At 39.1% G+C, this 27,020-nt stretch overlaps 1 protein-coding gene across 1 annotated transcript; it reads right to left on the bottom strand.

Annotated features, from left to right (window-relative positions):
- Positions 1-527: 527 nt before the first annotated feature.
- Positions 528-24,286, bottom strand: adam8b (ADAM metallopeptidase domain 8b). The gene is made up of 23 exons (XM_017684395.2): positions 24,169-24,286; positions 22,719-22,822; positions 22,467-22,570; positions 22,274-22,352; positions 20,754-20,830; positions 20,433-20,604; positions 19,731-19,787; positions 19,531-19,602; positions 17,602-17,771; positions 17,417-17,498; positions 15,895-16,031; positions 14,338-14,518; positions 14,070-14,159; positions 10,875-11,070; positions 9,126-9,228; positions 7,327-7,495; positions 6,008-6,088; positions 5,772-5,856; positions 5,558-5,675; positions 5,271-5,439; positions 2,354-2,467; positions 1,873-1,935; positions 528-1,179 (listed from the first exon to the last, which is right to left on the bottom strand). Exons 1-23 carry the CDS (start codon positions 24,242-24,244, stop codon positions 1,120-1,122), a joined length of 2,559 nt encoding a protein of 852 aa, XP_017539884.1. The 5' UTR covers positions 24,245-24,286; the 3' UTR covers positions 528-1,119.
- Between the last annotated feature and the right edge of the window lie 2,734 nt (positions 24,287-27,020).

Below are 27,020 nucleotides of genomic sequence, written 5' to 3'. Positions count from 1 at the left end.
GATTGACAGGAGAACTTGTTGACAGTGAAAATGCAATTGCATACAGATGCAAACACAGTTCAGCCTGTTCAGAAGAACAATGAAGTCGCTCTTATCCAGAGTGACTTACAAGAAAAATACACAATTATGAATGAGAAAAATTGTTAATTATATGTTGCCTTCACAGACAATAATGGGTTTAATGCAATGATTAGAAAAGCTACTCTTTTAGGAAACTTAATCTACTGTAAAAAATAAAATACTTCACACTGAGCAAAGCGAAAACAAGCTCGAACAGAACAGAGCTGCATGTGATGCAGGTATGATAAGGTCATAGTACTCGGTGTGAAGCAATTTCCAGAAACCTGCTTCCTGGGCTGGGTGAACCATTTCACACACACAAAAAAATATTCTGCATTTCCTACCGCAAAGGGAAACGTTCTTGCTGAGCTTTCAGTTGCAGGGTTCCACATTAAAACCACAATATTTCATATCACTATTAATAGTGAGAATATAACACTGGGTCATGAAGCCAAAAAGACAGAGAGCAACGTTAGACAATATTTTAATGCACAAATAATATGAAGTGGACACATAACATCACATAACACAGGCATTACAAGGCACTTATTTGATGAGGCTTTTAAAGTGTTCCGCTGACTGTCAAGACAGTAGTTTCATAACAACATGAGAGCTGTTGTCTAAAGCAATGTTCAATGCAGAAACACTGTAATTCGCTTTGAAAGTAACTCGTTTAAAAAATGCATTGCGTTCTGTTCTTTATCACAGTGGAAAAAGTGCTCCTCAGTGAACATAATGGTGCTTGTCACCAGCTCACTAGTTACCTGTTCACTGAACATTACCTTTAGATTCATCCCATTAAAACCACTCACAAATATTATATGGACATGCCAAAGTCTGATGTGACCATGGCTTAACAGCATTTGTCATAAATATGAATTCAAGTGTAACTGGGTATAAAAAACCTTTCAAGCATATTCAGAGCAGTTCTGCTCTTCACTGGAGAGCTGGTACATGGACTCAGACGCTGCGTCATCAAAGATACAATCCACAGTGCTGTCATTAGTCATAAAGAGACAGAAAAGTCCCCTGCTGATTTACACGATGATCCGTCCCCAGTCATCTTCTTGGCATGTTGGGAGGCCTCAGTGCAATTTTGACTTCATCTTCTCCCACAGTCTGCAAAGCACAAAGACTTTTTACTTCAACAGCAGTGGATCTATTCAGTCCACGGACAGTTTATCCACGTCCATAAAATTTACAATGGACACAAGATCAAAAAACATCCCTGGGTAAAACGAGTACATTCACAATCATTTCAATTTGGTTTCTATCAGTTTTTCTTAACACGTCTGCTTTAAATGGTCCATTTTGGTGCTGCTGTAGCAACGTTTTCTGTGTTAATAAATCCATGATTCATTATTATAATCTCCTCCCAGTATTTTGCACTGTGAGAGGGAAACTGCCTTTTATCTCAATATTGTCAGCAAATATGTCACTTTTTAATGCCAAAATAGGATTTGCCAAATAAATCTGCCCCTTAGTTTTAAGTCATACCTACAAAATGGTGAAATATGAGCTGTAAGCAGTACGCAATACATTCACTTTCAATTCTAATGTTTCTTTGGCAAGACGGACACTACAGTACAGAATAACGTAGGTCATTTTTGGGGTGCGACCCCTACACACAGAGCCCCAGGTCACTGCAATACTGTTGGTAGGTGGACTCCCAGGTTCAGTACCACTGATGAAGGCAGTAGAAATCAAAACAAACAACTTGGAATCAAAATGATTGATTTGTGAGGGTCCCACACCTAATGTACTTCATCTAATTCATCAAAGGTTGAATTAAAACAGATTAGAAGGTCTAACCTGTGGCTTCCTCCACGACGCAGCTGGTACGACTGGCTTCACTGGAGGCAGAGGGGGATTTACCTGCAGTTTTATAAGGTAATACAGAGAACATGTACTGCTTAAACATTTAAAATGATATATTTGGTGTGGGCGATACGGCAAAACTACATTATCGTTATACTTTTCATGATCCACAATTTATATTGTAATATTTCGTTTTTCTGACATGGCACAGACAATCACTATGAGGACAATGATTTTTGTGCTATTTCACGTACTGTGTTGCTCTAAATCCAAGAAAATGAACAAATTATGCTCAGTGTCCTTAAGGTCAGTGGTTTTTAAGTAGTGCTCTGAAAAGTGTATTTTGGTGTAATTTATCATGATACAATAAAAAACTGTCCTAATGCCCATCCCTTCAGTAAACAGCAAGATAAAAGCAGATCATCTAAAATACATGGATGTAAATGTGGCTTGAACTGCAAACGTTTAACCTCACCTGTTTCACATCACCAGGACACAAAGGCTTAGTTGGGGGTACAGGCTTCATCTGTGTGAGCGAAGAAATGGAGTGAGGCAGCTGATGTGACTGCTGTTCCACTTTTTTAGGAGGCTGCAAAAAGAAACACAATCAAAATGCTGTTCTGATAATTCTGAACACTGAATAATCTTATTTTAGACGGCTGTTCTGATATGAATTGTCACTGTAACCCAGCTAGCACTGCATCTTACACAGCCACCGCTGCCATTATGCTGATTTTTCCCAGTGCAATCAACACCATTCAGCCTGTGCTGTTAGAGGAGAAACTACAGCTGATGCAGGTGGATGAATCTATCATCTCATGGAAAATGGACTTTGTGAAAGAATGACCCCAGTATGTGCGACTGCAGGGCTGTGTCTCAGACGTTAGGCTGTACGCAGTGTTGGGGACCCCAGCGGACCGTTGGGGACCCATTCCTGTTCAACCTGTACACCTCTGACTTCAGGTACAACACAGAGTCGTGTCATCTGCAGAATTCTCGGATAACATGGCCACTGTGGGGTGCATGAGGAATGGACAGGAGGAGGAATACAGGAAAGTGGTGAAGGACTTTGTTGACTGGTGTAAGCTGAACCAGCTGCAGCTAAACATTAGTAAGACTAAGGAGATGGTGCTGGACTTTAGGAAGTCCAAACCTGCCTTGTCAGCACTCACCACCAATGTTGACGTGGAGGTGGTTTGGACTTATAAGTAGCTGGGTGTGCACTAAGGCAGCAAGCTGGACTGGAGCTGTAACCCAAAGCCGTCTCTACTTCCTGAGGAGGCTGAGGTCTTTTGGAGTGCGCACTAAGCTCCTACAGACATTCTACCAGTCTGCTGTAGCAAGTGCTTTACTTTGTGCTGTTGTGTGCAGCAGCAGTATCAAAAGTGCTCCGAGCAAAATAAAGAAACTTATTAGGACAGCTGGCTCTGTTGTAGGAGTCAAGCTGGACTCCCTGGAGCTTGTGGCAGAACAAAGGATCCGCAACAAGCTGTTAGCCATCTTGGATAACACTTCACACCCCCTGCATGCTCCACTGGATACACAGAGAAGCACATTCAGACGACGACTATCACAGCTGTGTTAAAGAGCACCACGCAAGATCTTTCTCACCCACTGCTATAAGGCTCTACGAGTTTCCTTACTGCAGAGACGGAACTGCTCTCCTGCTGTCTGAACTGTGTTGAACCACGTCACTATATCACCTCTCCTGTTAATACTGTGTAATATATCATAACCTGCTGTTGTCATGACACTTTCACTATGCATTTTATAACCTAAAAAACTCCTAAATAATGTCTATACTCACTGTGCTTTTAGTTCACCTCATACCAAGTGCCTGCTTCTGCAAATAGATGTACTTTATTTTATGGTGTTATACTTTAACTTATGTCTAATTTTATTTCTGCTTTTTATTTTCTGCACAGAGTGTGTGAGTTTATGTGACAGTATATGTGTTGCTACTGAAACTCTGCAATTTCCCTTTGGGATGAATAAACTTTCTTCCTTTCTTCCTTACTTACATACTTACTTACCAACCTTCAGGGGCAGCCTGGTTGCGTAAGTCGGCCTTGAGGGGGACCTACAGTACCATGTTCAATGTACCATTTTGCCATTTAGATAAAATTGTGATGTCTCTTGCTTTGTTGCTTTGTTTATAACAGAATTATAACAAAAGACACTAATGGTCTAACACTACCTACAGTAAACTGCATAATTTAAAACAAAGATACTTTCATGGTATATATCAAATAAATCAATATATATCATCTCATATATCAAATTGATGTGGGTACCATAAAAAGATGTTCCAAAAAGCAGTTCAATGTTTTATTATAATACATACAATTATTCTAATAATTATATGTATACCACAGCCAGTCATGTCCAAATAGAAATATTATTAATGCAGTCCAATCATAGAATATGGAAAAATTCTGCTGTTCCAAAGTTGTAAGTTATTTCAAATATCAAATAGTAGTAGCAGTCTTATCAGCATCAGTAAGATAATCATGCTTTTTTCAAAATCCAGACTGATGACTGGTTGATCAGCATGTTATTAGCATCAATAGTCTATTGAACATTTATAATGTAATATGCACATATTTCTATGCATTTACACTAAATGGCTAAAAGTATGTGAACACCACCCCAATTATTAAGCACAGGTGTTTCTGCCATAACCACAGGTGAAAGGTCAAATCAAGCACATAGCTATGCAATCACTGTGTCGTACTGAAGATTTCAGTAACTTTGCCATAAGTCAGAAAGATATGTTTTGATGATTTTGCTACAGAGGAAATCCAGTTGCCTTCACAGAACCCTGACCTCAAGCCCACTGACTACCTTTGGGATGAACTATAACGCTGATTGCTAGCCAGGCCTTCTCTTCCAATATCAGTGCCTGACCTCACAAAGGCTCTTCTGATTGGGATATCCAACAAGCTCTGACAATAAAAATAATCTTACAGTTTTTGGCACTAAAAAGCACCATGACAGCTCAAAGTGCTTTATATACAGGTGCTTTATATACATAAAGCTTAATAGTAATAGTAGAAATCATGAGTATTAATTTAAAATCATAAGAAAATGGCACAGATTAAAGTTCAATTATAGATAAATACCAAAAGACAGAGTTTTGAACAAACATTTAAAGTTAAAATTATAGTTGAACAAAAGTTTTTAAATTATAGGTATGATCGTCAGGTGTTCACTTTTTGCCATATAGTGCATAAACATATTTTACACTGTAAAGACTGCTAAGTATTACACTAGATGGAATTTTAAATGCAATTTTTGCAAGATGAAATGTAATGTTTTACGTTTTACCTCGCCCTATTACACCTAGCACTATTGCTGCCACTGCCTTGAACAGATTGCGGCTGAGCGCTTACCTGTGGGGGTGGGCGTGTGGGGGCAATTCGTACTGTAAGGGGGGTGCTGGGTGGGGTTGCAGTTGATTCAATGAAAGTAGGTTGGCTGATCTGGGGACGGTCCTTTAAAAAGCTTCCTTTTGCTCTTGGGATCTCAAACAGAGGATTTAACTGACCAGGTTGAGTTTTCCTATAGATAAGAAATTGAATAAACATACAGATGTTTAACTTTCACCATCACTGCTAAAAGGCACCTTGCTGTCCTCTGTGGCTGACAAGGACACCAATATTAGCATCAGTTAACTCACATTTTACAAGTGGAGCCAGTTTTCTTTGACTTTTTACAATAAATCCAACTTCCAAATGCTACAGCAAGTACCAGCAAGACTCCCACAGCGACAGAGACACCAATGACAGTGTTTCTTCCTGTGAAAAAAATGGAGTAAGGAAGCATGACTACATGTAAAGAACGAGCAACGGCTTGAACTTTAGCAGATTATGAGTAATCTTGAAGCTTTTTACCAGAAGTCAAGTCAGCATAGCTGGTACCACAGTATGGTGGAGCCCATCCAGGGTCACAGTGGCACTGCTGTCGGTGATCACAGACCTGTCAATGCAAACAGAGAGACGTGTTTAATTCGGTTAATACTCTAGATCTCATTCTGCTCATCATGTATATATATAAAAATAATCATTTACAGGACACTTTCTGTTTGGAGGTATCTGTCCTCAACCCTATATTACATTAAGTGTCTTACCCCACGACCGTTGCATTTTGACGAGCAGTCTTCAGGAACACCATACACTTTCACATCTTGGCACTTGTAATCAAAGCACACCTGTTGAATCCATAAAAAGTAGCCATGTTGTTTCTTGGAGCTAAAAACAGCATAATATAAACACAATGATCCTTATTCACTGAAGTAATATAAAAAAAGGAGCGCAGATTTGTGAATCTTTGGTATGACATGGAAACAAGCAGAGATTTGAGCGTAAATTAGCTGCAGTGCTTGGCACCAGCCTACCACTACCTCACTTATACACTCACCGGCCACTTTATTAGGTTATTAGGCTGTTCAGCCAATCACACGGCCACAGCTCACTTCATTTAGGTGTGTAGAGGTGGTCAAGACGACTTGCTGAAGTGCAGACCGAGCCTCAGAACGGGGAAGAAAGGGGATTTAAGGGGCTTTGAACGTGGCGTGGTTGTTGGTGCCAGACGGGCTGGTCTGAGTATTTCAGAAACTGCTGATCTGCTGGGATTTTCACACACAACCATCTCTAGGGTTTACAGAGAACGGTCAGAAAAAGAGGAAACATCCAGTGAGCGGTCAGTTGTGTGGACGAAAATGCCTTGTTGATGTGAGAGGTCAGAGGAGAATGGGCAGACTGGTTCCAGATGATAGAAAGGCAGCAGGAACTCAAATAACCAACCAGAATCTCTGAGGAACGTTTCCAACACCTTGTTGAAAGTCTGACACGAAGAATTAAGGCAGTTCTGAAGGCGAAAGGGGGTCCAGCCTTTTACTAGTACCTAATAAAGTGGCCGGTGAGTTTATATCATTTACATGAAGCACACCCTAATTCATGCAGATGTTTTGGTAGGGAGCCAATAAAACGACAGCGTTCATGCATCGCGTGTTCGTAGGCGGAGTTTGACACTGAACATTGAGTGGACTGAAATAAACAAAATGTCTTTGTTTTTTAAGACACTAGAATTATGTAATTATGTCGTGTAATTATTTTACTAAATCAACATATTTGAAATGTTGTACTGCAGTGTATGAAATGCTTCTGCACCAGCTGTGAGCTTTTTGAAGAGTGTCAGCAGTGAAAATCCTTAAACGGAACGTGGATGAGTTACAGCACCAACTCCACTTCTGTACTGAATTGCCATGTGTGCAAATTATTGGTTAGTAAACTGCAAATCAAGTATTTTGACTATTTTTAATTCTTGGGTTCAAATGTCATGCACTCCTACCCAATGCTAGCTTTATTATACGGATATGCCAAAGATTAAATTGATAAATAACAAAACTGTTGATGAAGTTGTCACCATTTGTTCTGACATTCTTACTTTGTTTTGTCCACATTTTGTCCCCGTAGGCACCATGCTTAGGTTATCTTCCTCTGACCGCTCCCCTACCATGTTGCACAATCCTTTGGGCATCACCAGGGTGGCTTTCAAACCAGTAATAGGGAGCTTATTCCCTCCAATGCAAAATATGCTTCCACAGTGCATATCTCTGTGAAAAGATCATCACAACATTCATAAACGACGCAACGAGATGATAATTCGTTACAATTACACCCTGTAATTATAACGCGTGTAAAAATGCACAAAGGTGGCAGGAGGCCTATCACAATCATGACATGATCGTTATTAACTGCCATATAAATAATGTGATTCATTTGTGATAACTGTCTTTTTTGACTGTGTGTAACTATTAAAGTAAAAGCCTAAAGTGGCCCGTTCTTTATCTTGTTTCCTAGCTATCAATACTTAGTAGCTCCAAAAGCTTCTGCTCAAGTAAAACAAAGATCACTCACTGCTGCCCTCTGAAGGTGTCACAGCTCCATCAGACTTCAGAACTTCTGTTGTCTCTATAAAAGCGTTTTCTGCTTGCTTTTCCCCCTGTTCCTGCTGTCACTACACCTCCTTTACTCAGAACACCTCACCGGATCACATGACCTCATATATCCCTCACATGACTCTACACCGGTCTGCCTCACTTGAGTACTGATTAACCTCACCTGTTCCTTGTTTCTAGTTTGCCATGTATGAGCAATGCGGTGTTTGTTTTCGGCCTGGCTTTTTACCCTGGTTTTTCTGGTTTGACGTTGTTTCTGGATTTTGAACATCTCTTTTTGGACGTCCCTCATGGTCACTCTTTTTCTGATCTGGTTTTTGACGTTTTGGACTGGCTGACCTTGTTCTGAATTCTCTTCAAGCCATGACAAATGCAACTAATACACATTCTGCTTGTTGTAAAATCTATGACATGATTGACTTTCACAACAACTGTGGATAAGAACTGTGATGAGCTTAAATAACTGTGACCAAGCAATTACATAGTGATGGTGACCAGTCTAGGTGGCTATTCAACTGCACTGATTATGGAATGTCAAAACCTCCTGTAATTGACTATCATAACATTCAGTAAAGTATGAGTTTAGAAGGTTTCAGAAGTGTTCCTGAGCCCATATAGTGATTTCCCTACAGAATCATCATCATACCCAATCATGTTACTGTCCTGTAAATTATATGACTTACAGTAATATGCAAAAATGTAAACACCTCAGGTCAAATTATGTTCTGCTGATTTTCGAAGTGGAAGTAAGTTAACACATCGTCATCCTCAACTTAAATATGGCGTTTTTTTGGAAATTTTAGAGCACAATTTATATTTATTGCTGAGTTTAACATATTTATAGAAAAAAAAAAAATATATATACATATATATATATATATATATATTTATATATAATGAGCTCTACTTTTGCACAGGCCACATTTTCATGTTGTAGTTTGTCTCCAGTATATTAAATTCAGCAAAAAAACAGAAATTAATTGGTATATTAATTGTGCAAAGTGTATTCTCTGTGTGTTAACTTATTTTCACAGAATAACAAATTTGACCAGGGTGCAAACTTTTGCATATGAGAGTAAATCATATAATTTATATGATATGTTATATGATGTTATATGATATATGATAATATGATAACTAAAAGTCCTTGGAATATTGAATAAAATGCCTAAAAATGAATGTAGTTTCTGTAAATTTAACATTATCTTGTGATCTACGCTGTGGAGACGCTGCTACAGAGAGTAATTTTAATATTCCCAGTCACAGTGTGATAGTCTCAACTTACTGTTTTGCACAGGATCTGTAGCTGTCTTTAGTCCTTCCACAATGGGAATCATTTCTCCCAAAGGTATTCCTGAAAAAGCAGGCATCTGAAGCCACTTTGGCATCTATGAAAGGAAAAGTCATAAAATGGAACCAATGTCTAAGATGGACCTTTAGAGAGCAGGGTGTGGGGCTGCACGTTGAAAGTGAAAAATAAAAGGTGTATTACTCTCTTTTTTTTATTAGGTGGTAGTTTGAATTGTGTTTTCCTCTCCATGATGGTGAGGCAAGCTGCTTGTGTGGTTACTGCCAGTCATCTGTGCTAGCTAGCTTTCTCTTCTACATGTACAGGCAGCTCCATCCCTTTATCTTTTGAAGGAGATCTATTATAGGGGAACTCAGACTTTGGAAAATGACCACCATTTAACCGTTTAGCTAAAAAATCGTTTGGAATGGTCTGGTGTGAAATGCGCCTTTCTAGAGAAATTTCCAGAGTCAAAATTGTTCACCACTACAGTACTAGGATCCAGATGTCCGTGTGCCTACGCTACAAAATCACCATTTTATCTGCTATCCAAAATGAACAGTGAACTTATGCGTCTTACAAGGGTTTACACGTCACACTGATGGGGTTAAATTGTGCTACATGAGTAAAAAATGCACCCTGCACGCCTTTTGCGTTGTTTGGATTGGCGGCATTGTGTCAAACGGTGTCAACAAAACTCGGTGCTTATCGTTGTTCATCAAAGGAGCTGTGATGGATCACAGCTGCACCTCGCTGTCCTACCCCATAAACTGGTGAGCAGAGTAGCAAGTACTTTGCTGTTGACACCGTCTTCTGGTTCGGCACCAATGGGTTCAATCCGTCTCTCTTCTTCAAGCCGCTGCAAGTCATCTGTGTATTCTGGTTCAAATCGATATGCCTCTACAGCATATTGGAAACAGACCTCTGAGTACTCTACCATCTTCCAAAAATAGGGAAAATAACTGTAAAAAAAATAATGTAAACAAAAGCTGCGGCTGGTGTTTTATCCGATTCAGTACCTCCTCAAATTCACATCCCCTTTGATAAATCAGATCCTCTGGAGGGCGTATTCACTGGACAAAAAAAAGATGGAATGGCTGCGTTTTCACCCGATCCCTAACATAAAGTCAGCCCAGACTACACGGCCTAATTCAAATTCTGTGATGAGTATTATTTGCGATTCGAGTAAACAGTCGTACTGATGAATACATTCTGTGCTGTTCGTTGCCGAGTGGGTGAAAACGGCTGCCGTTCAAACCTTTTTTGGACCTTTACGCTTTCTGTAATTTGTCAAAGGGAGCGTGAACTTGAGGGGGACCTGATTCGGATACACCACAGGCATTAGCCACGTTTAAAGGCTGTAGCCATAGGCTAGTAACTACAAAAGCATGTTAGCTGGCGCGCACTGATCTCAGTTAGAAGGCAGTTTTGAAGAGAGTTAATCCTGGAGTAATATTATTTTACTGGAAATATGTTTTAGGCCAAAACTCTATTATAAAACTATCACAAAACAATGTCTCAGGTAATAAGCAACGCATTATAACCATTGTGTAATAGCGTAATGGCATGTAGCTTCTAGAGGCATTAAACGCTTTGCACGTTTGGCTCTTAGTACTATAATGGTGACCGACTAACTCTGTAAATTTCTCTAGAAGGGTGCATTTCACACCTAACTACTCTGAATAATTTTGTTTATATCTAGACTGTTATATCTACTGGCTGTTATCTCCTGTTATATCTACTTACCTTCTCCCCACAGCCGCTGACAGTGCTGGAGATGAGTTGGGCATTGGCCATTAAAGCAGTAACTGTCACCAGAGCTGCAGGGAACTCCATTTATTTTAAAGCTATCTTCGGGACACTTCTCTGACAGCCCTGTGCAGTACTCAGATAGATCACACTCGTTCGCGGAAGCTCTGCAAATACTCCCAACTTGTTTTATCTAAAAGGAAAAGAAACAACATCTCAGAATTATTGGACAGTAAACACTGCCAATGAGTCATGCGGTCTCACAGTACTGTACATTAATACTCACAGTAGATTATTAAAGGTGTAACTATATTGTATTTCAATACAGGAGCAAAAATCAATATTGAAAACATGGTATCTGTATTTAAACTGTACCTTGGTCTCTTACAAGGATCTCATTTACCATCTATCATGGGAATCATTGTCAGTGACAAAAACTAGGCATCTGGGTCCGTCCTATATTAGTAAACTGTGTGAAGGGGGGCTTTGTATGCATCCAGACTCAAATAAATGGGTTTGGATGTTCGGTCTGAGAGTAAAAGACTTCTTTCCTGTGTGAATAAATGGCGCAATGCTCAAAAAACCCTCAAAAAACACATTAGAAACACCCTAGCAACAATAATAAACAACAACAACACAGTAATCACCAAACAATACCTTAGCAATCACCTCCCGTAGCATAGCAATCACACAGCAAGGCCTTTGCAACCACAAGAGATACCAAAGCAACACCTAGCAACACCAGTGCAACCACCTGCAATACTACAGCACCCACCTGATAATCGTCTAGCAACCAGCTAGCAGCCATGAGACGTATCAGAGTAACCACCAACCAATATCCTAGCAATCACCTCTAGTACCATAGCAACCACCTTTTCAAGCTGGGCAGTTGCTCTGCATTGTCTTCACTTTTCTATGTTAATTCTTTAAGTTTGTATTTCTGCACCAAATCAATCTGTAGTATGTCATTAGAATCAAGATGTTAAAATATCCTAAAAGAAAGTAAATCTATATCTCAATATCACATCAAGCCTGACAATACGTATTATAGCCTTATATAATAAGATTTATATGGACATTTGAATTGTATTACTTTTATTTATTATTATTACTCTGTATAAATGTATTCATATATTACCATCTGCTTCCTGTTTTGATGTCACTCAGAAACGCACGACTAAATGTTCTACTGAATTATTGCACATTCTTGGTGAAAACGCAAGACTGATGACATTAATGTGGTAACAGAGCAGTTGAGCAACAGAGAAATCAAAAACGTTGTAAATGACAGGCAGATAAAAGGTTCTGGCTGTGATCGCTGCACCAGCAGACCACACCACCCTTCCTTCCTACAGAGCACATCCACTTCAAAGACACGTCTGTCATTTCCTCCCCTGGAATCAGCTGCACTACTACTGACTATTACCACGTAAAGCTTTTCTGCGAACAACAGATTTTTACTCTGCTTACATTTGGATGCAACTACACTGCATGTAAACTTCAGTGCAAAGTCCACGAAGGCTGTTCTTGACTAGGAGTGCACATGGGTGTCAAATACCTGCTTCCAGGTGCTTTCTGGCCTAAAACTACTGTTTATTATGTTTTTTATAATGTTCTGTACTGCAGCCTCTTTAGTTTGATCAAATAAATTTGATCATAATTTCCTACTGTTCTTATATTTCCCCTCCTTCAGTATTCTCCCACTACAATACCCAGCATGCCTTATGCAAATACTGCCAACTCCTGTGGTTTCAACCAATTCTGACAGCTAGCCTAGCCACTAATCTACAGACTAATAAGTACAGCTGTGTCTCTTAGTGTAAATCTTATCTTGGATAAATCATAAATTCTGATTAATCAGCATAAAATCCATACCAGACACAACCTTTAACCCTTTTAGCCAAAAAGAAAGAAGCCAAACTGGGGTGAGGTATCTGGAGAGTAAGATGGCTGCTAACTTTAGCACGTATTTTAGTCTGAGGAGTCACTTCTGTCATTTATCCATTCTCTCCATTGTAATGATGATCTGAGGACAGATAATATATATTAATATATATTCTGCTTCCTAAAAGTAACATTAGCTTTCCAGCTTTCTTTTTTTTTCTTCAGCTAATAAAAAACAAAAATCCCCCAAAAATCCCATCCAAAGGCTTTGTAGTTTTTCAAAAGTTCCCCTCAACTTCAGAGCATCAGGAGGGATTCTCTGCAAGCCTTTACTGCCCACTCCAGACACTACTGCATTACTGTAGGATGCAGGTTTTCAACTGTTACATTTTTATTCCTTAATTTGTGGCAGAATTCCAACATGAAATCACAATTCAGGTATTTGTTGCATTACATCACAGAAAGTACAAAAACATGGCATTGAAAAAGTAAAATTCTGGCCAATTCAGGCTTTTGCTGAATATTCAATATTTCAAGTTCTTATTTCTTTGTATTACTTCTGTGAGACATGCAATGGGCTGCAGAAAACTTTTTAGATTTAGTCCAACTGAAAAGTGTTGATGAAATCCTGACTCATTTTGATACTACTCTAAAAAGATTGTTAAAAATTCTGTAACCACAGTTTTCAATAATATTTGTTGACAATAAATGTACATTGTAAAAAAATGCTTAGTCAGTTAAGTCTAAAACTAGTTAAGTTACTTGTTAATACATTAAGCTTTTTTGTATGTATATATATATATATATATATATATATATATATATATGTATATATAGCATACAAAATAATTCTTTTATGATTTTACTACTCTACAACTAAATAGGCTTCAAATAATGTGAGAATGTTTTGAAATGTATAAAGTAAGAAATGTTCGATATGTCTAGTGTAACGAGCTGAGCTGCAGATGGTTCCAGAATGAGTGAGAAAGTTGTATAACACTGAGAATGGAGTTATCATAAAAGTACCAAACGGAATGCCTTGTATTTGAAAACTAGTGATCAAAACGTATCAACCAATTTTTATAAGTTAATAAGTAGAGTCTGTATCAGTTTCTAACCCGATGTTCGAAAAAGGCTTAAAATACTGAATAAAACATTAAAATACCTTCTGGTGTTTAGCTTATAGTTTTCCAGTCTACTATAGACATATCAGTTGTTATCACATAAAATATCCACAATTATTTACATGACAGCTGATATTAATGATGGATAACATTATCATTTAATAATGAAGTTCCCAAAATGTACCTGGCAGTTTTCACAGCAGTCTCCCTCCGCACACTGAGATCCTTCCGTAAGTCTGCAGGTGGTGGCACTACAGCATGGGTTCTTGCACTCCTGCAAGAGAAACTAGGCACGTTACAAAAGACGCGTCATCGCCGCTAAACCAGCTGAGCCCATCACACAAACCCGTTACTCAGACAACCAACACTGAACTGATTTAACAGACTGAACCGAATCAACTGACTGGGTTATGGAATATGCTGAATGTGCGGGATGATGTGTGTGCATTCACCTCCACACTTCCACAGTCACACTCCTCGCCGGGATCCAGGAAAGCGTTACCACAGACGGGTCCCCCATACAGTTTATCTGAGCGGGGGAGGTTCAGCAGACAGCTTGGGTTGGCGTTCTCCAGAAACACACTCAGCTCATTTAGACTGCAGTCACTGAAGAGCTGCGGAAACTTTGTGATACTGGGTTAAGACACAATTCACTTCAGTTCAGTTCTTCAGGAAACAATTCAGTGAATCATGAAGTTCTATTATTTTACTTGAGCTCCTTTAATAATAATGTTTGTGGGTTCACTGATACTGAAAATGACTGACTGTCTTATTCTTAACATTATAGTTGTGCTCTGGGCTCTTCTACAACAATTCTACAATAAAGCCGTGTTATACATCCACAAAAAGCTGGAACAATATGTGAAATTCTAATAAAAACAGACAGCAATTATTTGTAAATCCACATTGACCTACGATTAAATGAAAGTGTACATTATAATATATTTAATGTTTTATCTTATCACCTTCATTGTTTTATTGTAATTACATACATTCTGAAATTGTTGCCTGCAACACATCACAAAAAGGCTGGGCTGGATCAAGGCTGGCCACTTTGCCAAAGAAATGCATCAGCAAATAGTCCAAGAACAATGGGCCTCTTCCACCAACAGTGCTTAAGATTTATGCAGACTTATACAGTTTTCACGAAAATCCTGACATCCACCAATGTTTTCTTCCTTGGGATTTGTTCTTAGGTAAGAATGGAATCAAAACACACTTAAAACACAGAGGAGCAAACAATTCTATACTTTAAGAACACGCCATGAATCTGAAATGCACTCTTTCTTAAGACCTTTCTCAAGAACACATTCAAGAAAATACTGATGAAGATACTGGTGAATGAGGCCCAATGTCCCAAATCAGCATTTGCAAGAATTTTAGGTATTTCACCCTCAACAGTGCATAATATTATCAAAATATTCAGGGAATGCAGAAAAATCTTGGCATATAAAAAGCAAGGCCAGAAATGGGAAATATGCATATCAGAAAACCCCCATTAGTGCTGTAAGATATACACGTTTTGGAGGAATGTATGCTGCTTCTTAGAAACTGTTTTTGTTTCAGGGCTTCATATTTATTTTAACATGACAACTTCAAAAAACACTCTGTATGTGTTTCAGCAGCATGGCTACGTAATCAGAGTGCGGGCTTGTCTGTCTCCTTTTGAAAACGACTGAAGCACTAAGCAGCGCAAAAGCCACATTCGGACGCAAACCTGAAGGCTTATATAACTGAAGAATGGAAAAATTCCACTCTCAGTAGTGGATCAGTTGGTGTCTTTTCCCCGAAATGTTTATTAAACACTAAACTGTTAAAAGGAAAGCTGATGTAACTCAAAGGTGAACATAAGGTAAAAGATCAAATATTATGTTTTGGTACCATTTTCATTTGAACTTAATAATCACTGCTGTCTGGTTTTCTTGGCACTTCACATACTGTCTCCAACTTGATTTGTATATCCGTACATGAAAAGTAATTGATTGTGCATCAGAACAAGAAAATCTCACCCCACTCGTTCAGTCATGATGCAGTTGGTGTTAAACTGGCCGCAGGTACAGTGCTGTGCATCGTGAGACATGCCCATGTTATGGCCCATTTCATGTGCAATGGTTGCAGCCAATCCCAGAGGATCTTTATTGTGATCCTAAGCAATAAAGGAATAAATGTTACTTTTCTCCTTGCATACATAACATTTCAGAAAGTAATGCATTGAAATGATTTGATTTAAACGTGTACATTATTATCACATGAATAAAATATATTGCATCAACACTACAGTCAGGTCCATACAAAAATGGTGATTTTAACGTAACACAGCATACGGTAATTAAATAATGAATATAAGCTCAAAGTGCTGATTTAATTTTAGGGTGTTTACATCTAAATTGGTGAACGGTGCAGGAATTACAACCATTTTTATGCATAACTTCATATTTTTAAGGACTGAAAAGTAACTGGACAAACTAATATAATAATAATTGAAATTCCAATTTTTAAATAGTTGCAAATACTTTGCAGTCAATGACTGCCTGAAGTCTGGAATCCACAGACATCAGCAGATGCTGGGTTTCTTCCTGGTGATGCTCTGCCAGGCCTTTACTGCAGTCTTCACTTTCTGCTTGTTCTTGGAGCATTTTACCTTCAGGTTTGCCTTCATTAAGTGAAATGCCTGCTATATTGCACTGAGCTCAGGTGGTTGACCTCGCCATTGCATAACATTTCGCATCTTTGCATTGACAGTTTTGGGCTGGTAATATGACCCGCTGTCTGAGTTTTGAAGCATTTGGCTGAATCTGGGTAGAAATAAAGCCCTAAGCACTTCAGAGTTCACTCTTCTGCTTTTGTATTTGTGATAAATACAAGGGAACCAGTTCCACTGGCAGTCATATATGCCAATGTTATAACACTACCTCCACCGAGCTCCACGGATGAGGTGGTATGTTTTGGATAATGAGCAGTTCCTTCTCTTCTCCACCTCCACTTCTGAAACAAGTAGATTTTTGTCTGATCTGTCTAAAAAAGATCTCAACAGCTTTTTTAGATTTTGTGGCAACCTGTATTCTGGTCTTTATGCTTACCAGTGGTTTACACCTTGTGGTAAACCCTCTATATTTACTCTGGAGAAGTCTTCTCTTGATTGAACTTCTCCAGATCACTGGATCACTATGTCTTCTTCTGAGGTCACTAGTGCGTTCTTTCATTTTACAAATGTACCACATAGTTAATTTGTCCACACCTGATGTTTTTGCCATTTTTCTAATGGGTTTGATTAATTATTCATCTTAATGATGGCTTGCGTTGCTGGCAGTGACAGCTCTTAATATTGGGAATTAGCAGCAGATTTGAATGCAAATGCACACTTGAAATTAATTTATGTACTAAAATAGTTGTAATTCCTACATCTTTCTATTACTAGAATGTTTTATAAATATGTAAATAACACACATAATTTACTGGATTTAAGTAAACTCAGCGCACGACTTTTTCAATGCAATTATATCACATATTCAACTGGTGTGAGAAAAATACCTGATTAATTCCTCCAGAGCCAACAGCACACATAGCAAATTTGTTTGCCAGCCCCACAGTTTCACCTAAAAAATCAATTCCACTGGAAACAAAGAAGAAAAAAGACAAAGAAAAAAACGACACAATGTATGACACAATATTTAATATTATAATGATAATATAATATTATAATGCAAAATACTCACGTTACAAACTGTGCATTGTCATGCTTGACTCTTTTCAGCAGGCTGTCCCGGCGCCAATTAATGAACCTGCTAAGTGTATCATCAGAACTCACACTGACCAAGATCTGGTCTTTGATGCTCCACACCTCTAACCCCACCAGCATCACACGGATGTTATGTGGACGATACAGCTGAGGAGGAGAAGAACGCAGTAGAACAAAAGCACTCTCTGATAGGACAAACATATTCTACGGTTATAAAGTCTATTTCACCATTTAATTGATTGGTTTGCCTCATCGTTCATTCCACTGAACACACAGGTCACTGGATTATTTACCTAATAGTGAAATATACATGATAAACGTTTTACATCAAAGGTTTCGCTTTCTCTGATTTTTATGCTCTAAAACAAGCCATTTTTTTGTATTTTGGTAAAAACAATGAGCACATATTTTATATATTTATTATTAATAAAAGTTAATAAACCATGACAAATTGTGATAAATAAGAAAATGAATGAATACTTTAGGGTTACATATTTAGTATCTAAAGCAGTTTCCATTTGTGCCAGAGGAGGCAAAAAAACCTTTTTGACCTGAAACAAACAAAAAAAGTTTTGAAATGTGTTCACTCTTTAACGCTCAGGCGTCCGAGTCAAAGCGGAGCCTCAAACTTTAGCATAAAGGGCTGTTACCCAGTGCGGCTTTAAGTCTAGCTGAAAAGTCTACACCAACTAAAAGAAAAGTGACAACCTTGTTTCCGTTACTACCGCTCATGTTTTCAAAGTGTTTATTTATTAACAAAAGCAAACTGGACTTGACGTGAAGTGTCCAGTGCATGAAAAATGACACTGATTCACTGAGGAGGGCAGCTCCATCACAAGTGACCATTGCTCTGTGCAGGGAATCCATGCACTGCTCCACTACTGTCCACAATGTATCATTTAAAATTACGTCTGGAAAGAATAAAATATGAAATAAACAAAACGTTATACAGATACGCTAAAGATAAAACTCTCTTTACTTTACAGCCGATCAGATTTGACAGTACACAACTTTAATTAATAAGGGTTTAACAATAAAACGTTTACATGTTTGGATATTGTAGACATTATCCAGTATCTACAGCTCGAGGCTGAAGAGCCTTGCACACAGGGAAATACACCGCTGAAGTCATGTCGCCTACCGCAGTGCACTAGCCATCATCCCAACATTAGAAACTGCAAAATGAATGAGATTTTCAAAAACTGCCTCTATCATACCGGCGTCAACAAAACGGCTCTGAAATCAATATGTTTCATCTTATGTACATTTTTGCACAGAACCATCAGTGATTATTGATAAATGGTCCCAGCCCTGATCTTATTATAAATGACCCTTACAAAGTTTATCTAACACCTTCAGATCAAGGCGATCACCATGCGTCGACTCATTACATACACTCCTCACACAAATACGTTTTACTTGACTTTACAAATCCATTTTTGCAGTATAAGCTGTAGCTGTAGTATATACAACATAACATATATCATAACTATATATGATACATACCATGTGCAGTTTCCCACAGGCAATATGGAAATACAGTTGTATGCAAGCGTTTGAACACAACTGCTCAAATGACATGCTTTGTTGATTTTATAACACATCTCTACACGGAACAAACTTATAATGTGACATTTTGCAATTTTGCTATTTTTTGTGCATAGTTTCTATTTGTTAAGTTTAAGTTTATAGGAAAACATTAAATATATTAAATGTGCCATAACTTTTGCACATTTCATGTTGTATTGTTTCCAATATATTATATCAACAAATAAATAGTAATTGTGCATTGAACTGATCAGGTGTGCTGTCTGTAAATGTGTAGAGTAACTTATCTTCACTTAGAAAATAAGGTTTGACCAGAGGTGTTCAGCGTTTTGACGGTATAAACAGTAAAATTTCATACCTTATCAACATGATTTACAACTTCCAGCATCCTCCTCTGGACCGTATCTGTGTCTGAGCCCAAACTTTTGTACTGCAAAAGAGAAATACACCGGTCACCGGTCACCGGTCACTTTAAGTCTAAATATGCTAAACATGACCACTGAAGAATAACAGAATGAATACTTTGTATTATTTTCAGATATTTATAGATATTCTTACCTCAGCATTGTCCACCACAAGAAACATTTCCACATATCTCGGAGTTCGAAATGCAGACTTGGAGATAAGGAAATATTTTTGAATTAATTCTACTCTAGCTTGTATTATATTATTCACACAAAGAATAGAAATGACCTAATCATGCTCCGCCTGCAAACGGGTTCTTCAAAGAGCTGTTGTGAGGTAAAATAGGCTTTTACACAACATCAGTAAAAATCTCACTTTTTATCTGTTTGCTAAGAAAAGCACGAATACGGAGCTGTAAACTGTTAAAGGGCTGTCACGATTACTAAAATGTAACTGGTTTTGTGATTATTTCTTAATTTCAGTGATAAAAAGCCACGGCAATGCTAGGATTTTTCGATTAGGGGAGCTCAGCCTCCCAAAGCGAATTATAAAAAAAATTCAAAATCACCAGTTACTTGTCTCTGATTGTCAAGTCCGTTATGGGTTAATTATAACAGGAATGTCTTTCAGCAGCCTCAGAATGAGTGAAGCGCAGTAGCTGCGAGTCAGAGAGCAGTTTTCTATTTATTATTACACGTCACGCGTTTATGGGACACCTGTCTTTCTTATTCTTGACTTTCTTATTTTGCCCGTGTTTTGTGAAGTTGTTCTAGCCTCCCTGTCTGTGAAAGAACCCATTTGTGGGCAGAGCAGGGAGAGGTCGACTCCACCCCTAGAAGGAGAGATTAAACGTACCCAGTTGCTGCGTTTGAAAAGACTTGCTCTGGATCCGCTGTCAGAAACGGTGCTAGCTGGCTCTTTTGCATTGATCTTCAGGTCTTCTTGCTTGTAGAAGGCGTGGTCTCCCTCAGTGCTGTCACTCAAAGGCTCAATGAGGTACAACTGCTGCTCAGCCCGAACAAAACCTCTGCAGAAACAAATGAGGCAGTTGTCTTACACGTCACAGCCGTGGCTCAGAGGAAGATTTGACCAAGAGGGCTGAGGCCATGAATAGTTCGTGTTTTTATTCCCCTGCAATGGCCGCGTCAAAAAGGGTTGGATAATATTGGCAAGTACCTCATTCCAGAGCAGACGCCAACGCTGACTGATGAGTCCTCCATACCGTCAATACGGCCATGATAATAACAGTGGTCCTACACAACAGAAAGACCTGAATAATAAATATACAATAACAGACATACGACACATTTGACTAGAAATATGAAGACCAAATTGAAAATGTAAGACTTTAAGCTCGCCACAAAACATTGACATAACCATGTCATAGACATGTCATGACAGATTATGTCCACTGTCCACTAATGTAACAGTGTTATGTTACCATTACCTTTAACTGACAAATGTCCAGTTTTAAAAAAAATACTTTTAAAAAGTTGTGATGGCTGAATACTCTGTTCTCTGTCCTTCAGTGACGTATGTTTTATATTATATTACATACTGCTGGGGCACTGTACACTTACGGTTACTCTTCAGTAGTTTTCTTTATGTAATGCCCCTGTTTATATGTTACATTTATGCCAAATATTTAAATATAGATACAAAATTCTCTACATTACACATTATTTTGGCTCTCACTGCTGCTCCCATAATCCCACCGCCATCTCATAGACTAAGCAAACAACGCCACATCACCACATTCCAATAACAAACTCTACCAAATATGTCTATAAAGTTTCAAGAGCTGCGTGTCATTCAGTTAATGGTCTGTTTGTAACTTGCCGTGAATCGCATGCACCAGTCCAGTACAACAGGGGTGCTTATCTTATCACTCATGAACATGCTGACTACTGAGGAGACCCATCAGTTTCTGGCTCATCACGCTGTTTATCAGTCTACTCAGGCTTTAGTCAGAACTTCAGTGTTCATAAAAAAAAGACAGCACGTCTTTTACACTCCATGTGCAGATTTAAAAATAGGTATAAAACAAGCACTGGTGGTGTTTCTTTTAAAGGCAGTGTGTTTGTATTCATAAGTATTTGTATTCAAAATGTACCTTGTATACTACAGATACAGTACAGATACGTGTATTCCTGTATTCCACCGTGTCCCTGCGTACCCTTCAGATGTCTGTAACGTCTGATGTAATGATGGATATGTAGAGTAAAATTTGAATTTCAGATAAAGAATTTTTGGCACTTTATATGATGACAACTTATAAAATGCACCCCTAAACACTTTAACCTAAGCAAGAAATGGTACTTTATCATATGTCATATTCAATATTTAAAATATTTTGCCAACAAGTTCAAAAACATAATAAAAATAATATACCGTAATTATTTGATCATAGAAACTTTGTCAAATGATCTGCCTTGAGATGGGGCTGTCAAGATATTATGTATATTATTTATATTTTTACTTATTGCAGTCATTTTTGAATCATCTATAGCTCTGAACCTATCTAATAAAAATGTACACATTCCTACTAATAATGTTTCATTACACAACCTTGCAAAGTTGCAGAAGACTAGATTAATAACAGTAATATGTTTAATGTTTAATGAGTTGAAGTGGCTTAAATAAAAGTTTAATCTCTCTGGTAAAAAATGTACAATTACATGACGAGAATTAATTACCTCAAGTCTTGGATACGCGTTCACAATCGAACCGTCCTGTTTATAATATATTTCAGTGTAATTAAGCCCAACTAGAAACCTAAAAGGTAAACAAAATGTTAAAAAATCTGTAAAATACGTCAAAATAATGTGCTCTTTAATAAAACTGCTAGAAACATCTTACAGAACATGACAGCTACATACGGAGTTTTACCTGTTCTTCTCCAAATGAAGTCTATGACTAATTCCATCAGAGTACAAATGATACCAGAGTTCCTCCGGATACTTTTCTTGGCTGCCTGGTTCCACAAATGGTTCCTATTGGGTTAAAAGATTCATCATGTAGAAGAACCATAACCATTGAGTGAATGGTTGGTAACTATGAATGAAATATTAATAACATTAAAAGGAGCTGTGGAGGAGCATTTCTCTGGATTGCTGTGTTTATAGGGAGTATGATGTCTACCTGGTTGGAGGTGCTTCTTCGGCTCCGGCTGCTCAGTTTCTGGAGTCTCACTACATTGGACCGCTCTATGTGGCTCAGTGCACGCACACTCTCAGTGAAGCACGCTGAAAACAACAAAAGTCAGGGAAGTTTTTAACTACACACAAATAACGTAAATTATGATGAAAACACTATTTTTTGCTTTAAAAGTTATTGGTCAAAGAATTGATTAATCAAAGAACTGTAGAAATGGTAAATAGAAATGTTGCACAGAACTTTTTAAAAGTGGTACTATATTATCCCTGGAAAAAATGACTACTTATTTTTATCATTTATTTAATGATTTAGTCATTTTAATGACAAGTAAGACATTACATTCACGGTTTTGCTGGTATTCTTTAAATAAACAATTTTTGATTCCCAAAATATATCTTGTAGGGGGGGGGGGGGGGGGGGGATTGATTATTGAATGGGACGTCACTCAAGTTCATATGCGCGTGAAGCCGGATGACCAGATACTTTTGGCGGTATAGTGTATCTTATGACACATCATGTATCGTGAAAACGTCCTCAAGTATCGTGATATTACATTTTTTCCTTCATCGCCCACCTCCAGTCCACACAGCACCCAAGGGCGACTGGTGTATAAATGCTCTATGTAACAGCATTTAGTCCACAATACACGAATCGGTGGACTAAAACCACTATTAATCGTTTTATTATCGTATTAATCGTTTTATTATCGTATTAATAAAACGATTATTAATCTGACGCGTCATTCCGGACAGTCGATGCCAGTCGAGCTCGCGCTCTCCGCGTTCTAACTTTGAACTTCATACCGTCACTGAAGTCCAACATACGGGCATTTACTCACTTCCACGGACTCGTTTGAAGGATTCGTACTTTGGACCGATAGATAATACTCGCGGTTTCTAAAGGAGATGCTCCGCTTCTCCTGAGCTCCAGTTCCTTTGGGGGTTTGACTGAATTGTGTTCCTGTTCCTCCGCAGGGCGGCTGGACTTTCCCTTAGAGACAGGGTGAGAAGTTCGGTCATCCGGCAGGGACTCGGAGTAGAGCCGCTGCTTCTCCACGTCGAGAGGAGCCAGCTGAGGTGGTTCGGGCATCTGGTTAGGATGCCTCCTGGACGCCTCCCTCGGGAGGTGTCACAGGCGAGTCCACCGGGGAGGAGACCCCGGGGACGACCCAGGACACGTTGGCGTGACTATATAGCCCAGCTGGCCTGGGAGCGCCTCGGAATCCCCCCCGGCTGGGGAAAGGGAGGTCTGGGCCTCATTGCTCAGGATGCGACCCGAGAAGCGGAAGATGATGGATGGATTCTGTTCCGTTGGTTTCGTTTATCGCTCTTCAGCATCCCCCCCCCCACCCACTGACCCTAACCAACCCACAGAAGAGCGTCCAGCAAACTCCGGTTCCTGGTGGAACTGAATGGAAGAAGCTGCTTGAGCTCACCGCAGTGGCGGAGCCCGAGCACGATGGCTGTGACGGTGATGATCCGCATGGCTCTCCCGGCCCGCAGGCGCTCCATCTGATCGAGACCAGCGCGAACGGGGAAAGAAGGCGCCGAAGCTCCGCCCCCTAACACGCTAGGGCGGTGTTTATGGATGAAATCCCGTAAATGACGTCACCGCGGCGACTCAAGGTACCGCGTTAAAGGAGCCGCGCTCCATAAAGCGCTGGACACGAACCCCGACACGGCCTGGACAAAAGCGCCTGCATCAAACAGACCCGAGCTCTACCTGCACTGTACACTTTAATAGCGCAATGAAAACAAAAATACATATTCATATAAAACATAATTACACCTCACTTTCAGTAATAACACAGTAATAATCATCCATCCATCCATTTTCCAAGCCGCTTCTCCATCAGGGTCGCGGGAGTAATAATCATGCTGCGTGATTTTCCTCATGGATATAATGTGCACATTCTGATGAAGTGCGTTGGTTTTCCACTGCCCAGCCAGCTGCTCCTGTCTGACTGGTTTTTATTTCAACATTTAAAATGCATTTTATAGCATTTTAATGACTTTTCAAAAGGCACAACTAGTTACATCATTACTATATCAAGGCTCACTAAGCTGTTTTTTTAATGATCTATGATTAAAGGCTTCAGAGCGCTGGTGACAGGAACCTCTGCAGACCTGAATGTTTCTGAAGACTCCCTCAGAAAGCCATCACACCACTTTACTACTGATTGATCACAGCCATTTATAATAAGCCACTCATGGTGGAGGGAAACATGTAAGGCAAAATAGTCCCCAAACGAAATATACTTCTATAATTTTCTACAATTCTACAATTTACAACAATCATTTTTACATTTATAAACTCTCAGGATGAGCCGAGGTTCATTGATCATTTTGGGTGGTAAATAAAATGCCTTTATTTGTGTTACAGACATCACAACTCCTGGTTCTCATCACCAGCACTGCACAGAGATCAGAGTCCTGAGTCGGATGGCTCTAAATCTCTGAATGACTGAGGATTTCATCTTAAGGAAGGAAAGAAAGGTTGTGTCTTTATAAGGGACCGTAATGAGCAGTGGGTCAGTTTCATGTAAAGACTTTGTCAGGGAGCTTTTTGAGGTCAGGGGTCATGGCTCCTATCACCACCACTGTAAACAATTCTGACTAAGTTTCTCTAGAACAGAACATTTCAGACCCATATTTTTAAAAATACAGTATATGGATAATATATACATTTCAAGCACAGTATGCGCCGAAACACATTCCAAAAACTAAAATGTGCTTCAGATTATATTATAACCACATTTATGGATTTGAACACACATTTGTTGTAAAATATGTGTAAAAATGTGTGTAAACTTTACTTTACTGTTTGGATACTTTTAGAAATGAATTTGAATTCCAGTATCTTGATTTTAAATATTAGCAAATGAACCTTTAACATGGCGAAACTAGTGTAGTCTAATTAGTATGATAAGTGTGATAGAGTGATAAGTGCATTTGTGATTTTATATCTTATTTATTTGAAATACGTTTTGTGTGAGCGCTAAATTCCTGCATATGTGTACAGTTTACACAAAGCACAAAGCACAACACACACGTCAGAACCACTGAGTTTTATTTGTAACCTTTGGTAAAACTACATACAACTGAAAAAATATAACATATAAAAATCAATCAATTTAAAAATATAATTAACAAATACATTTTTGGCTATTTTCATACACTGCAAAATATATTTGATAAATATACAACTACAGTTTCAAAAAAGTTGGGACACTGTGTAAAAGCTAAATAAAACCAGAATCCAACAGTTTGCGAATATCGTTTACAATATAACACGGAACACTGTTGAAAGTGAGACATATTAAAAATATTAACTCATAAAATATTAAATATTAAACATTAATATGCATCTCAAAACAGTTGGGACAGGGACATGTTTACCATTGTGTAGCATCCTGACTTCTTTTAACAACAGTCTGTAAATGTCTGGGAAGTCCATCCATCCCTCCATCCATCCATCCTCCACCGCTTATCCGGGTCTGGGTCGTGGGGGCAGCAGCCTAAGCAAAGAGGCCCAGGCCTCCCTCTCCCCCGCCACCTCCTCCAGCTCTTCCGGAGGGATACTGAGGCGTTCCCAAGACAGTCCAGAGATATAATCCCTCCAACGCGTCCTGGGTCTTCCCCGGGGTCTCCTCCCCGTCGGACATGTCTGGAACACCTCCCTAGGGAAGCGTCCAGAGGCCGTCCTTACCAGATGCCCGAACCACCTCAGCTGGCTTCTCTCAACGTGGAGGAGCAGCGGCTCTACTCCGAGCCTCTACCGAATTGCTGAGCTTCTCACCCTATGTCTGGGAAGTGAGGAGAACAATTGCTGGAGTTTCGGGAGAGGAATGTTGTCCCTTTCTTATCTGATCGGCCAGTTCAGCTCCCAGACTCTTCTTCTGTGAAGCCATGCTGCTGTGATGGATGCAGTGTCTGGTTTAGCACTGACTTGCTGAAATATGCAAGGCCTTCCCTGAAAGAGACGCTGTCTGGATGGCAGCACATGTTGCCAAAGCCTGTGTATTTCATTCAGCAATCTTGGTTCCTTCACAGATGTGCAAGAAACCCATACCATGTGCACTAATGCAGCCCTATACCATCATGGGTGCCAGTTTGTGAACTGTGTGCTAATAACAGGCTGAGGGGTCTTTAGCCTGGAGGGCACATTGTCCATGATTTCCAAAAATAATTAAAAATTTTAATTAATCAGAACACAGGACACTTTTCCATTTTCCCTCAGTCCATTTTAAATGAGCTTTGGCCCAGAGAAGTTGGCATTGTTTCTGGA

The sequence above is a fragment of the Pygocentrus nattereri genome, chromosome 13 (assembly GCF_015220715.1).
Source record: "Pygocentrus nattereri isolate fPygNat1 chromosome 13, fPygNat1.pri, whole genome shotgun sequence".
NCBI classification, from domain to species: domain Eukaryota; kingdom Metazoa; phylum Chordata; class Actinopteri; order Characiformes; family Serrasalmidae; genus Pygocentrus; species Pygocentrus nattereri.
The sequence above is the reverse complement of the archived record's forward strand: the minus strand, read 5'-3'. Positions and strand labels throughout refer to the sequence as shown.

Coding starts and splice junctions, on each gene's coding strand:
- adam8b (XM_017684395.2), bottom strand. CDS start 24,244: ATGGAGCGCCTGCGGGCCGGGAGAGCCATGCGGATCATCACCGTCACA. Junction 14,160..14,337: donor GTGACTGTGGAAGTGTGGAG/GTGAATGCACAC, acceptor TTTCTCTTGCAG/GAGTGCAAGAACCCATGCTG. Junction 5,440..5,557: donor ACTGGCTCCACTTGTAAAAT/GTGAGTTAACTG, acceptor TCTTATCTATAG/GAAAACTCAACCTGGTCAGT.